Consider the following 15,519-nt stretch of genomic DNA (forward strand, 5'->3'; position numbering starts at 1 on the left):
CGGAAAACCCACATGGAGCCAGTGAACTCACAACTCAGCGTAAACGGTCTCTTATCTCTGACCTACACCCATGTTTTTGAGCTTGACCTGCGTTATCTGTATTGCAAGGGGTAGTGTCCCGTGATAAGCATGGGGGCGTTTAGGCTCATCCCAACCCTACATCATTTGAATGTAATTTAGCCTGGCCTTACATCACTTGACTTTAGTGGGCTCAGGCTGAGGATTTCTCATTTGGCATTAAGGAAGATCACTGATAGGCACCAGTATATGATGGAAGACTACTATGATGTAAAAATATAAAAAGGTTACAAAACATTGCAAGTAGATTAACTGCAAAGGACACAAAGGCTGTGGTTAACTGGTAGGTGACAGGAAAGGGCACCAGGAAACCTCTTATTGTTGAGGAGGACCACGGCAGTGTGGTTTTCTGTGTCGTTAGATTAAAAAAACACCACAACCCCCCCCCCCCCCCATTCCAAATGGGAAGGGAGGTAGGACGTAAGGCCATAAATGATTAATGATATCACCATGAAGACTAACCTAACCACATAGAGAATGGGTCTCAAGCCTTTGTCGGCTTGACTGCATAGATGTTGTGCTTTCACAAGTTCTAATCATCTAAACGATTTTAGCATCAGGATTGCACAATAAAACGACAACTCAAGATTTTATATTTTGTAATGAAGTCTTTATTTTCATAAACACATGCAATGTATATGCCTTTTCTAATGTTTGTCCATCAAACAAAGAGCCTTAAATTGGAACAAAACAAATATACATTGACTCAACAGTATAGTTCCCCCTTAATAGTATAACAAACCTCCTATATAACCTATGGAATGCCATACTACACAAAAAACTAACCAATTCCACAGAAAGAAATTAAACTTACAACTTCAGATGAACATAATTATCAAAATATATGTTATGGGTCCTTTTAATCAACTGACATTGAAGTATTTAGATAAACTGGGTATCAGTGCATCAGCATGTGATTTAGAGAAGTATTTAGATAAACTGGGTATCAGTGCATCAGCATGTGATTTAGAGAAGTCCTCCTCAGGACTTTCAGTAAAACCTCACCACTTTCAATCCAGTTACCTTCAGCAGCAGAAAGAAAAACACTATTTAAATACACTGACAAACACCACCCAGGAGAAAGCTTTACAACTTGGGCATAATGCAGATGTAATGTGGGTATAGTGTTTTTACACAGCTATAAAAGGTTAACAGTTAAGTCTCCAGTCAAATGTTTCACACCACAACGAGACCACTTGCTCGTGGTAGGAGATGAACAGGGGAGACCACTTGCTCGTGGTAGGAGATGAACAGGGGAGATCACTTGCTCGTGGTAGGAGATGAACAGGGGAGACCACTTGCTCGTGGTAGGAGATGAACAGGGGAGACCACTTGCTCGTGGTAGGAGATGAACAGGGGAGACCACTTGCTTGTGGTAGGAGAGGAACAGGGGAGACCACTTGCTTGTGGTAGGAGATGAACAGAGGAGATCACTTGATACAAATCAGCCAGCTAATATCAAACAACGAGTCAGTATCAGCTGTGCTTCCAGGTGGATAGGTGTGATAAGCAATTGGAGAGAGTAGGCGCCCATTAATACTTTTGGCGGGCTTTGACCCAACCCCTCAGCTTTAGCAGTGCTTTGGCGTAAAAACATAAGGCTGCTATCACGCCGAGACCGTGCCTGTCCCTAACTGATGGCCAGTGAACAGTGTGGGGCTAGTGATAGGGAAATGTCAGTGTCTGTGAGTAACAGAGGACCAGTGAACAGTGTGGGGCTAGTGATAGGGAAATGGCAGTGTCTGTGAGTAACTGATGGCCGGAGAACAGTGTGGGGCTAGTGATAGGGAAATGGCAGTGTCTGTGAGTAACAGAGGACCAGTGAACAGTGTGGGGCTAGTGCTAGGGAAATGGCAGTGTCTGTGAGTAACAGAATGCCGGAGAACAGTGTGGGGCTAGTGATAGGGAAATGGCAGTGTCTGTGAGTAACAGAGGACCAATGAACAGTGTGGGGCTAGTGATAGGGAAATGGCAGTGTCTGTGAGTAACAGAGGACCAATGAACAGTGTGGGGCTAGTGATAGGGAAATGGCAGTGTCTGTGAGTAACTGATGGCCGGAGAACAGTGTGGGGCTAGTGATAGGGAAATGGCAGTGTCTGTGAGTAACAGAGGACCAGTGAACAGTGTGGGGCTAGTGATAGGGAAATGGCAGTGTCTGTGAGTAACAGAGGACCAGTGAACAGTGTGGGGCTAGTGATAGGGAAATGGCAGTGTCTGTGAGTAACAGAGGGCCGGAGAACAGGGAGATTGGAGTCCAGTCCAGTTGGAGAGATGCATATTTTTTCTACTGAAGCCATCCAAGCAGTACAATGGAATGTACTGTACATGCTTTAGGTGCACCATTTGTCTTTCTGTTCAAGCATATGATTTGGAAAATGAATTAACATGGGTGTCATGCTTGGCCAATCACCACGCTTTAATTAGGCTACTTCATAGACAGTAATTTAGATGTAAGAACAGTACAGTAACATCATGCAAGTAATGCAGGCAGTTTACACTGGCACATCCAGATTACAGGACACTGTTGAAGCCTTGTGCAATCAGGTTGGAAATTGTAAGAACAATGAGTAGGAAGGGGAGGCACAGAGGGGTGAGTGAGGACATGCCAGAGCAGATCACATGACGCGTGTCAGTGTCACTAGTGTTATACGACTTCCTCCCAGACAAATATCCTGGAGCACAACATTGCTCTAACATTGTTTGGAACAATCTCATACTTTTTCACCTTCTCTTTCCCATAAGCAGTAGTGGTTAAGAAAGTCTCAAGAATAGTAGTGCACAATTATTCTGAGGACATGGCAAAATAGCATCTTCAGTGTCACAGAGTAAAGCATGGAGGTCAGGGAATGAGGAAGCAAAAGGCCAAAGCAGCAGAATAACTCCGTTTTGTGATTGTCTGGATGATGTCATCTTCATTAATAACAGTTACATTTAGATTTTGATCAAGGATATGACAGACAACGTTTTTTGTTGTATTTTTTTATCAGGTTTTGGGGTGCTGTTTTCTCTCCGGTTTTGGATTTGGAGAAGTTTAGTCCAATGAATACATTCAAAGGTGAGCATCTAGCCAGGGGGCATCCAAAACAAAAGCACCTTCTGCTCTGTTTGAGTCTTGAACTATTATATTTTCATTAATTAAACTCTGAACACAACAATGACCTAAAATAATGACTACTGGAAACTATTTCATTATGACAAATCTTCTTCAGATTGGCACTTCTTTAAGCTGATTTGAACTAGCTTTGCTAGTTCTCACAATAAATACAGTACTTACATTTTTTTTGTGCCAGAAGAGCAGAGGGGATGCGATGTGGGATAACACTGGATGGACCGAGAGGAGGGGACCAATGGTTATCTCAGCTGGCTGCTTTATGGTTTTCACTGTGTAGTGGCTGTGTTAGGGGGTGTGAGATTGGGGTGTAGTTTGTGAGGTGTACTCTCTATACTTCAGGCACAGTGACGGGGTTTGGTGTGGGGCTGTGAGGAGAAATGAGGTGGGATTTAGCAGCCACAGCCCCCATGGTTCTCTGGAGGTGAGTCCTGTAGACTGGTGCTCCTGTGATTGGACAACAGGTTGGCATCTCCGCCCATGCTCTCGTTCATCTTCTCACAGATGACGTCTACCAGCCGCTCAAACACCTGCTTCACGTTGATGTTGTCCTTGGCGCTGGCCTCGAAGAACTGGTACCCTGTCAGACAGAGACGGGGAAATTGAGTAGAGTAATTACTTACTGTGCAGAGATTTCAAGAAAAGCAGATGAGATATTTAGGCTTAAGGGTTTCGGTGTCCCCTGCTATATCGGTGTGTAAGTGTGTTCTCATGAGGTCAGTATGCTGTGGTAGTGTGACCTCTTGGTGTATAGTCTTTGCGAAGACTGCATGCTGTTGTGGATGGTACTCACCAAGATCTTTGGCCAGTCTCTGGCTATCCTCTGTGGGGACTAGCCTGTCATCCTCCAGTTCACACTTGTTTCCCACCAGGATCACCTGTGCATTGTCCCAAGAGTATGTCTTAATCTGAGTTGCCCTGTATGACCGAGGTGAGAGTAGACGAATACACAGTCTGAGAAGGCAGCAGGGTCAATATGGAAATGATGGAACCTTTCACCTTTCACTCACCAGTCCTGCACAGCGTTGAAGGAGTCCTGGTTGGTGATGTCATACATGAGCAGGAAGCCCATGGCTCCTCTGTAGTAGGCTGTGGTGATGGTACGGTAGCGCTCCTGTCCCGCTGTGTCCTGTGGGGAACATGATGTATGGTCATTCTTTACAGGTTGGGTTTGGGAACATGTTAAATTGTGTGGTATTTTGTGAGACCAGAAGGGGGCAATATTGACTAAGACCAACAGACTTGAGATGCTAGAGGTGAATGTGTGTGTGTGTATTAGAGGTCGACCGACTATGATTTTTCAACGCCGATACCGATTATTGGAAGACCAAAAAAAAGCTGATACCGATTAATCGGTCGATTTTAATTGTATTTTATTTGTAATAATGACAATTACAACAATACTGAATGAACACATCAATAAAATCAATTTAGCCTCAAATAAATAATGAAACATGTTCAATTTGGTTTAAATAATGCAAAAACAAAGTGTTGGAGAAGAAAGTAAAAGTGCAATATGTGCCATGTAAGAAAGCTAACGTTTAAGTTCCTTGCTCAGAACATGAGAACATATGAAAGCTGGTGGTTCCTTTTAACACGAGTCTTCAATATTCCTAGGTAAGAAATTTGAGGTTGTAGTTATTATAGGAATTATAGGACTATTTCTCTCTATACGATTTGTATTTCATATACCTTTGACTATTGGATGCTCTTATAGGCACTTTAGTATTGCCAGTGTAACAGTATAGCTTCCATCCCTCTCCTCGCCGCTACCTGGGCTCGAACCAGGAACACATCGACAACCGCCACCCTCGAAGCAGCATTACCGATCGCTCCACAAAAGCCGCGGCCCTTGCAGAGCAAGGGGAACAACCACTCCAAGTCTCAGAGCGAGTGATGTTTGAAACGTTATTAGCGCGCACCCTGCTAACTAGCTAGCCATTTAACATCGGTTACACCAGCCTAATCTCGGGAGTTGATAGGCTTGAAGTCATAAACAGCGCAATGCTTGAAGCACAGCGAAGAGCTGCTGGCAAAACCCAGGAAAGTGCTGTTTGAATGAATGCTTACGGGCCTGCTGGTGCCTACCATCGCTCAGTCAGACTGCTCTATCAAATCATAGACTTAATTATAACATAATAAACACACAGAAATACGAGCCTTTGGTCATTAATATGGTCGAATACGGAAACTATCATTTCGAAAACAAAACGTTTATTATTTCAGTGAAATACGGAACCATTCCATATTTTATCTAACGGATGGCATCCCTTTTAGCTAAATATGCAGGTATAAAAATATATACTTCTGTGTATTGATTTTAAGAAAGGCATTGATGTTTATGGTTAGATTCACGTTGGAGCAACGACAGTCCTTTTTCGCGAATGCGCACCGCATCGATTATATGCAACGCAGGACACGCTAGATAAACTAGTAATATCATCAACCATGTGTAGTTATAACTAGTGATTATGATTGATTGATTGTTTTTTATAAGATAAGTTTAATGCTAGCTAGCAACTTACCTTGGCTTCTTACGGCATTCGCGTAACAGGCTCCTTGTGAGGCAGGTGGTTAGAGCGTTGGACTAGTTAACTGTAAGGTTGTAAGATAGAATCCCTGAGCAGACAAGGTAAAAATCTGTCGTTCTGCCCCTGAACAAGGCAGTTAACCCAACGATCCTAGGCCGTCATTTAAAATAAAAATGTGTTCTTAACTGACCTGCCTAATTAAATAAAGGTGTAAAAAAAAACATTTTTTTGCAAAATTGGCATCCAAAAATACAGATTTCCGATTGTTATGAAAACTTGAAATCGGCCATTCCGATTAATCGGTCGACCTCTAGTGTGTATACGCTTGTAAATATTCAGGTCTAGAAAAGACTACAATTCATGTTTTTTTGTTAACATACAAAATAGATATTTGACATAAATAAACATATTTCTGTGATAGGACAATTTAAAGGACAAAGCACTATCAGCCGAAACCTTCCCACCCAAAGCCACTGTTAACTTCAGACTATTAGAAATTAAAGTGTCAGATACATGATTAAACAGAGTAACACCTACATTTGCCATGTCCATCAACATAACTTCTTGTCAAACAACAAACCCTGGCCCACTAACAAAAACCCAGTAAGAACAAAAAGAACATGGAGAGCGTCAGATGTCGATAACAGCTCTCTGGTGCCGCAGAGCTGTAGAGACCTGTTTATCGGAAACATCTTTCAATTAAGTAGAGGTTGAGTGTGATGTCAGAGTTGCTTCCCTGGAAAAGGTTAACATGAAAAAAAATAGTCAAGCAGGTGAGGAGATTAAATTGGCACGGCAACTATCCTTGGCCGTCGCTTGGTAACCTGGCCTGGGTCCCTCATTTGCATTGGAGGACTTTACATCACTGAATAGTGGGGGGGGGGTTATGAATGTTTCATTAGGGCTAATAGTGTGCAGTGTAGTCAGCCCGAACGAACTGCCACCGATTTAGAGATTGCAAAAAATAGAGCTATTCTTAACTGAGAGCAGGTGCCGGGCTAGAGACACAAGTGCTCTATAAGTGTGTGAGTCGGTGTATCCGCAGCGGTGTACTTCTGTTAAATGACGTTACCCAGAAGGAGAGTCTGCGTCATCTCAGGGTCATTTTTGTTTAATTTATGAATGAAGGATACCAGATGCATATCTTACCTGATATGAGCAGACATGATCAAATATTTGTCAGGGTAATGGATCTTACAGTAGCACTAACCAAATACACTGTCCCCATGGCTCACACTGTCTCCATAACTATCTATACAACAAGTAAAGAAAATACTGTCCAAAAGCATATGCATGATGACAATGAGTGTAAAATGGTTGGGGGTCAGAGCCATTGATGTCACTAGGACCCTTCTCAGCATGCGTCACCTGGTCCTGCCCGCCCACACAAAGCAGGGACACTCTAAGCCCTGGGCTTTGTGGTTCCGACACCAGGTGTGTCATTGTGTAGTTAACATATTGCCATGTGGTATATCCTCCTAGAATAAACAGTATGGTTCAGGTTGAGAAAGTAGAACCATAATGGTACTATCTATAGAAGGCTTCAAATTAAACTCATTTTTAAAACCATGATAAAAAAATCATTTCAAGCCCTTCTCATGCCACACACGTGGAGGAAAGCTTGCAGCAGTGTGGACAGGGCACCACCTGTATACTCTTTATAGAGAGGCGAGGCTCAGAGGGTTTGAGTGAAAACAGGACACTGCGGATTAAACGCCCCTGGCCATTCCACATAGGGTTGTTCATTAACTGTATACTTGCTCTCGAAGCCAGGGCTCATTTATTGGACATGGTTGCTACTTCTACACCTCCAATGTATGAGGCAAACTGAGGAGGGTTTTATTCTTCTCTGATTTGAAACTCATCAGATGGCATTCAGTGATCCCAGGCACCACTGACAACATTAAGCCAAATCACGTGTCCTAGGTGGAAACAGGGTCAGTGCGTCAGTCAGCTTGGTTTTGGTGTGTACATTGGTGTGGACACGGTTGCTGCTGATTCATCTTGATTGAATACAATAACATATAGGGTGTTTGTCTTGTTTAAACAGCATTCACTGTACGGTGAAATAGTTTGCCTTGAAACACTTTCAGACGTCAAGGTACTAGGCTACATTGTAACAAATTGTACACTTCTGGTAGCCCTGTAATTCTAGTATTTCCACAGAACATTATATTTTTTTCCAATCAGTTCTTTTGACCAATCAGTTCAGCTCTGAAAAAGATCTGATGTGGTTGGTCAAAAGACCAATAAGTGGAAAATGGATCAGAATTGGTCTGCCTGTCCAAACACAGCCTTAGTCTCGAGAGCATGTGGTACAAGCAGCAACAACACACTGCAGTAGCTTGAGATGAGAAACCAAGTTTTCTGCAAAACATACGAGAGAGACGGAGGGTAAAATCATTGGTGGAAAAATGACTAAATTGTCATACTTGAGTAAAGGTAAAAAATGACATGCTATAAATCTAATTCCTTATATTAAGCAAACCCGATGGCGTGATTTACAGAAAGCCAGGGGCACACTCCAACACTCAGACATCTTTTAAAAATGCAGTATTTGTGTTTAGTGATTTCACCAGAGGCATTATATTGATAGGTGTGTGAATTGGACCATATTGAGGCCTTTACTGAGCATTTGAAATGTAATGTATACTTTTGGGTGTCAAGGAAAGTGTATGGGAGTAAAAAGTACATATTTTCTTTGGAATAGAATTGATTAAAATTTGTCAAAAATGTATTGTAAAGTAAACTACCTCCAAACAATGACTTAAGTAGTACTTCAAAGTATTTTTACACCACTGTGTAAAATGCAAGGGCCTTGCAGATGAAAGTTTGTGATTGACCCACTATATAATTATCAGCCACCTGTCAGAAAAACTCAATTCAATAGTGAAGGATTTGGTCTATGGATTTATATTCTGGTTTAATACAGAGGACAACTTTCCTCTTGATGGGATGTGTATCAGAGTCCACTATGGTGGCAAAAATGTGGCACAAAGGTGGCAATCATGTTGTAGAGACCATAGCTGGCATGTGAGACAAAATGCATAAGGCTAACTCACCCATATCTGTAGCTTTATCCTTTTCTCATTGCGGAAGACGGTCTTGACCTTGAAGTCTATGCCCACGGTGGAGACAAAGGCTGGGGTGAAGGAGTCATCAGCATAGCGGAACAGGAAGCTGGTCTTCCCCACGCTGCTGTTGCCAATGATCAGCAGCTTGAACATGTAGTCAAAGTTCTGGTCAGCCGCATCCTTCTGGGCAGGCTGCTGCTGAAGGCGAGAGTCATTCACTGACGCCATCTAGAAGGGAAGGCAGAGATGTGAGAGGTGATACTACAGCTCAGGGTGAATTAAACAACAAATCATCAGGTTAGGGGCTCGTAAGTAAGCATTTCACTAAGGTCTACTACCTGTTGTACTACCTGTTGTAGTTGGCGCATGCGACTAATAACATTTGATAGGAATCTTTGAATTTCATACCAATACAACTCAACAGTTGGTAGGTAAAATCAACAGGCCAGGCCCAGTCCCCTAAATTGTTATGATCCAGTATGTTGCGGGGAGTTTTCAAAACCTGCTCATCATAGCTATTATGACTCAGTCACTTGCAGGCTGCAGCATCTGCCACTGGGTATCAAATTGCACACTATAAAGACCTTTTAGTGTCTGTCACTTGTTCCTAAAAGTGGGTGTAATGACTGCAAGGAATGGGTGTGAAAGGAGAGTCCATGGCCTCCCCCCTCATCCTCAGCTGAACAATCAGGGCTGCACACCACAGCTTCCTTCTGATGAGGACTGTCTCCTTGAAAACCGGTCAAGAACATAGCCGCCAGGCCCATTAGTGGGCCAGGCCAGCTAGCTCAGCATGGCCATCTTAAGAAGTAGTGATATTTAACATCAAAGGGGAATGTAGAGGACGGTCCACAGTAGAGGTCGACCGATTATGATTTTTCAACGCCGATACCGATTATTGGAGGACCAAAAAAAGACGATACCGATTAAATCGACCAATTTTTATTTATTTATATATATAAATATATATATATTTGTAATAATGACAATTACAACAATACTGAATGAATAATGAACACTTTTTTAACTTAATACATCAATAAAATCTATTTAGTCTCAAATAAATAATGAAACATGTTCAATTTGGTTTAAATAATGCAAAAACAAAGTGTTGGAGAAGAAAGTAAAAGTGCACTATGTGCCATGTAAAAAAAAAAAAGTTCCTTGCTCAGAACATGAGAACATGTTAAAAGGAACCACCAGCTTTCATATGAGTCTTCAATATTCCCAGGTAAGAAGTTTTAGGCTGTAGTTATAATAGGACTATTTATCTCTATACCATTTGTATTTCATATACCTTTGACTATTGGATGTTCTCATAGGTACTTTAGTATTGCCAGCCTAATCTCGGGAGTTGATAGGCTTGAAGTCATAAACAGCGCAACGCTTGAAGCACAGCGAAGAGCTGCTGGCAAACGCAGTAAAGTGCTGTTTGAATGAATGCTTACGAGCCTGCTGCTGCCTACCACCACATCAAATATCAAATCATAGACGTAATTACAATAAACGCACAGAAATACGAGCCTTAGGTCATTAATATGGTCAGTTACAGAAACTATAATTTCGAAAACAAAACGTTTATTCTTTCAGTGAAATACGGAACCATTCTGTATTTTATCTAACGGGTTGCATCCCTAAGTCTAAATATTCTTGTTACATTGCACAACCTTCAATGTTATGTCATAATTACGTACAATTCCTGCAAATTACTTTGCAACGAGCCAGGCGGCCCAAACTGTTGCATATACCCTGACTCTGCATGCAATGAACGCAAGAGAAGTGACACAATTTCTCTAGTTTAATATTGCCTGCTAACATTAATTTCTTTTAACTAAATATGCAGGTTTAAAAAAATATATATTTCTGTGTATTGATTTTAAGAAAGGCATTGATGTTTATGGTTAGGTACATTCGTGCAACGATTGTGCTTTTTTCGCAAATGCGCTTTTGTTAAATCTTCCCCCGTTTGGCGAAGTTGGCTGTATTTGTTAGGAAGAAATGGTCTTCACACAATTCGCAACGAGCCAGGCGGACCAAACTGCTGCATATACCCTGACTCTGTTGCACAGAACGCAAGAGAAGTGACACAATTTCCCTAGTTAAAATAAATTAATGTTAGCAGGCAATATTAACTAAATATGCAGATTTAAAAATGTATACTTGTGTATTGATTTTAAGAAAGGTGTTGATGTTTAAGAAAGGTGTTGATGTTTATGGTTAGGTACACATTCATGCAATGACAGTGCTTTTTTTGCGAATGCGCTTGTTAAATCACCCGTTTGGTGAAGTAGGCTGTGATTCAATGATAAATTAACAGGCACCGCATTGATTATTTGCCATGCAGGACAAGCTAGATAAACTAGTAATATCGCCAACCATGTGTAGTTAACTAGTTATTATGTTAAGATTGATTGTTTTTGTTAAGATACGTTTAATGCTAGCTAGCACCTTACCTTGGCTCCTTGCTGCACTCACATAACAGGTAGCCACGCAGTCTCCTCGTGGAGTGCAATGTAATCGGCCATGATCGGTGTCCAAAAATGGCGATTACCGGTTTGTTATGAAAACTTGAAAATCGGCCCTAATTAAATTGGTCATTCCTATTAATCGGTCGACCTCTAGTCCACAGACACTATTGTGGGGCAAAGAAAATCTTGTTGAAGCTGTCTCTCTATGATTCCATGTTTGTGCCCACCGAGATTATAGGGGTGTGAGAGTGAGTCCACTGCCCCTTACTTGTAACATGGGGGATGATCTGTGCGGTAAATGTTAAATAAGGCAAATGTATGATGTAAAGGCCAAAATGATTCTGTGCAAAAGGCAGGTCTGTACTATAATCCCCTATCACATGGCACCAATCAAACTTTCATCTGACCATTGCTTTGTGGGTCTAAAGTCATTGGATCATAGGTCCCACACTGTGTGTACAACGAATAATGTATAATGTATGTTGCTTTGTGGGTCTAAAGTCATTGGATCATAGGTCCCACACTGTGTGTACAAAGAATATGCGGGAAACCCATTGGATCAAATGTTGTTTTCCTCTCAGAACATAAGCCTGCTAAATCCTGGTCACATCATGCACATTTACACTGTGGCTCAAGAAGTCTTGAGGCAAAATAATATTTTGGGAAACTGTTTTTCTACCCTATATCTGTGACAACTGTTGTGCTGCTGAGGCAATGAGTAGCCTACAATATCCAATATCACTCAATTCAATATCCCATTGTACAATAATAATATGATATAATCCATCCCAATGCTGCAGTCATACTGTCCAAATTATACTAAGATATTAGAGACCAAAGTTACTGGATGATGAAGTGTTGAGAAACACATGGCCAAAACTCTTTGTGGACAAGTAGCATTAGATCACTTTGACCAGGGGGTGATGAATTTAATACTGGCATGCCACCATCTGCCACAATAATCGGGTACATCTCTGACGGGACAGATTTTACATCACTGTCATCACAGAACAGGCCTCCACTTAGTAGAGTTGAAATGGGAGTCATTTTTTATGCACTGGAGAAGCATTCGTTCTGTAAAACAAATAGAGGCCATTATGGTGAATAGGCCTATTGTGGTCTCTCAGCTGGCACTGTTTGCAGAGTAAGGTCCCTGGCTGTTATAGGAAATTAGCTCTTGATTGGTTGGCAGCTGTCTGTTCCCTATTAAAGAATGGTCGTAAACACAGGTGAAGGAAGTGGGTTAGTAAAATTTAGTGGTTTCAGTATACCTGGACAAGCTCAAATTAATAGCACAATAAGTAGGCCTATACTTGTCAACTCACTCTCTACCCATCATATTGAAAGTTGTCAAGTGTCCATTCTCCATCTCTATAAGCCCTTGATCATGACTCTCAGTTTCATTACATTACACATAAATCATTGGACAAAGGCATCTTCTGTATGGGGGAGTTTTGTTAAGAGCCCGATGCTCAATCTGAACATTAACAAGCGTCTATTTTGGAAGCATACAGGACCTTATCTTTCATATCAGTGAGAAATCATTTAAAAAGGTTGAATTGATACACCTTGATAGGGTTGGTGTCAGATATGGACGACTCATAATAATGGCTGGAAAGGAGTGAATGGCATCAAACACATTGAAACCTTTGTGTTTGATGCATTTTAACCATTCCACTCCAGCCATTAGCACGAGCCTGTCCCCCCCAATTAAGGTGCCACCAACCTCCTGTGGTTAGTGTTCCCACAAGGCCATATCTCCATGTTACAGAGCTTGTTTACTGAAGATAAGAGGCGACCGACCACCTGTGCTAATTAGCTACGGAGCGTGTTCTGAACACCTGTATGTAAGCGTAACTCGGGAGGTGTAGTTTTGTCAGATGGAGGCACCCATAGCTGTATAGATCTGTGCGTTTTTTTTTTATTTGAAGGATTCTTTCTGGCTAATGCAAAGGCCACAGCAAGCGACGATTTGACGTTTCAAAACGTTGAAACAGCGTTGGGATTTAAGTTCACATGAGAGTCGTGAATGGCTGAAAACTGTAGGGATAAGGCAAATGCCGCCTAGAGTTTGACAGCTATATCTCTATATGATATAGAACTGCCAAAGTAGACCCTATACAGAGAATGGGGGTGAAGAAAATCCATAGCTGACAATTTGTCCTTTCAGTTCTTCAAATCGCACCAGGTGCTCGAGCCTCGAGGATTAATTGGCGATGTCTCGAAAACCTGTTGTCGCATTATAGTAACATGTAAAACTAAGTCCAGTATACATTAAATTGAGTTAAGTAAACGATAATATAATGCCCAGCAAATTATTTTCGTTTGGACATGAAGGAAGCTGGACAAAGGTGCAGAAAATATGACCAAACTTTTTCCAACCACTTACCTACTAATCTATGGAAACGGAATTTCTTTGACTTTAATCTTCAATGTTATTTCCTTTCAAGTGAAGTGTGAAAGTTCCCTAGGGTCTTCAACAACCTGAATTGTCTTTCCGCCCACCGCTTTCTGCCTCACCGTTTTCCTCTGAGCGTTTGTGGAATAGAACAGGCAGCTCCCGGATCTCGTTTGTGTACAAAGGAGCACCCTTCGAGAGCGCAGCAGTCAGTGTTGTGATCACCTCACACGACAGTATTCACACAGCTATAATCTCTCTCACACACTTCCAGAGAGCAAATTTCCTGTACTTTATGATCCCTCACTCAGCTCTAGCCTGTTTCGAAATAAGAGCTTTCACAAATCAAGGCAGCATTTACAGTATGTTTGTGTTTGATTGATGTTTATGTGTATTAAATTGTTGAATAATATAGAGAATATTCTGAGCTGGGTCAGTCTTCTGATCTGAACTTCAGAGATGCTCTGCAGTCTGCCAACCTCATTTATTAAGTATAACTCAACATTTGATAATGCAGATCGTTAGAAATACACTAATGAGATCACTGGGCTTAGATCCTAAAATGTTGTCTAAGTTAATATTTTCATGCCGATATGGTAGGCCAACTTTGGAAAAGCATCCACCAGTTAATAAATCAGAATTATTTCCATGAGTGAATATGTGCACATCCTTGACACTTCCTGGTGGGGCCCCCTTTAGGTGCACTTTTTGTTTTTTGCCCAAGCACTACACAGCTGGTTCAAATAATCAAAGCCACCAACATCCTGTGGTTAGTGATAGGGAAAAACAAAACATGCACCCAGGACCGAATTTTGGAAATCCTGTTTTAGACACTTGCTCACTACTTAGGAATTCCAGAAATCAGCAGTGTGTGAAATGTTTTTTCTACTACTACACATGAAGGGTACTTTGTTTTCTAGTTCACACGGCCTTACTTCCAGCAACACCATACCACCAGTTTGTGGCTCATTGACCTGCTGTGGTATCTGGGTAATGTAACATGGGGAGTGAATGAGTTTGGTTGTGGTGTACCTGTATATCTGTAAATAATTTGGTCTCTTTTCCTTTTTTTGAAAAGTAAACAGTGTTAGTTCACTCCAAGAGAAACTCCAGAATTGGTGGCCTAGTTTACCTCTAATTACATAGGGAGAGATTTCTCTTGAAATCTCACCTAATCAAAGAGTAGGTGAACTTGTGCTGCTGGAGTTAAAAGAATGCAATTTCCTGGTGCCACTTAAGCCTGTCTGACAAGGCTCATCTCAAGAGCAAGTCTTTCCTTCTGAGCCAAGAGTGGCCCAGACTGCTGAGAGACATACAGTATAGGCATGATAAGAATCTAAACAACACTTCCTATGACACTGTCACTCTCCCTGTACTTTCCATACCAAACGGTTTCATCTGGATGATCTACCACTGTAAACTAACTATTCTGAGTCAATATCTCAACATTGTAGTTTGACATTAACACTAATAAAGATACATACATGCATACAGCTAAAACAACCAGACTAATACATCACAACATGTAGGTTGTAGAAGCCTTTTCACTCACTCTGAAACACCATTACAGTTTTGGGTTCTGTCCAGTTATCCATTAGTGATATTTTATCTTTATTAAGACATCATCCCTCTCCTCCCAGACTTGCCAGCAAAGCACTGGTCGGCCCATTTATTCAAAGCTGTTTAAAAGTTGTTGTTTTTTACATGATGTCCGTCACAATAATGAAGTTAGAACCAGTCTGTTCAAGAGGTGGGCAACAACTGTGTGGTCTGGTCTTAATATGTTGCATGTTATTGACCCTGTGTTGCACCTGATTTTCCAAAGAAAATGCTCAAACTGTAGGAGTGCATTTCCTGCTTC

The 15,519-nt window shown here is 41.4% G+C and overlaps 1 protein-coding gene across 1 annotated transcript; it reads right to left on the minus strand.

Annotated features, from left to right (window-relative positions):
* Positions 1-666: 666 nt before the first annotated feature.
* LOC139364878 (ras-related protein Rab-3D-like) lies at positions 667-13,903 on the minus strand. The gene is made up of 5 exons (XM_071102061.1): positions 13,650-13,903; positions 8,781-9,020; positions 4,198-4,316; positions 3,981-4,105; positions 667-3,767 (listed from the first exon to the last, which is right to left on the minus strand). The coding sequence occupies exons 2-5, from the start codon at positions 9,018-9,020 to the stop codon at positions 3,580-3,582; spliced, it is 672 nt and encodes a 223-aa protein (XP_070958162.1). The 5' UTR covers positions 13,650-13,903; the 3' UTR covers positions 667-3,579.
* Positions 13,904-15,519: the final 1,616 nt, after the last annotated feature.

The sequence above is a fragment of the Oncorhynchus clarkii genome, chromosome 13 (genome assembly GCF_045791955.1).
Source record: "Oncorhynchus clarkii lewisi isolate Uvic-CL-2024 chromosome 13, UVic_Ocla_1.0, whole genome shotgun sequence".
NCBI classification, from domain to species: Eukaryota; Metazoa; Chordata; class Actinopteri; order Salmoniformes; family Salmonidae; genus Oncorhynchus; species Oncorhynchus clarkii.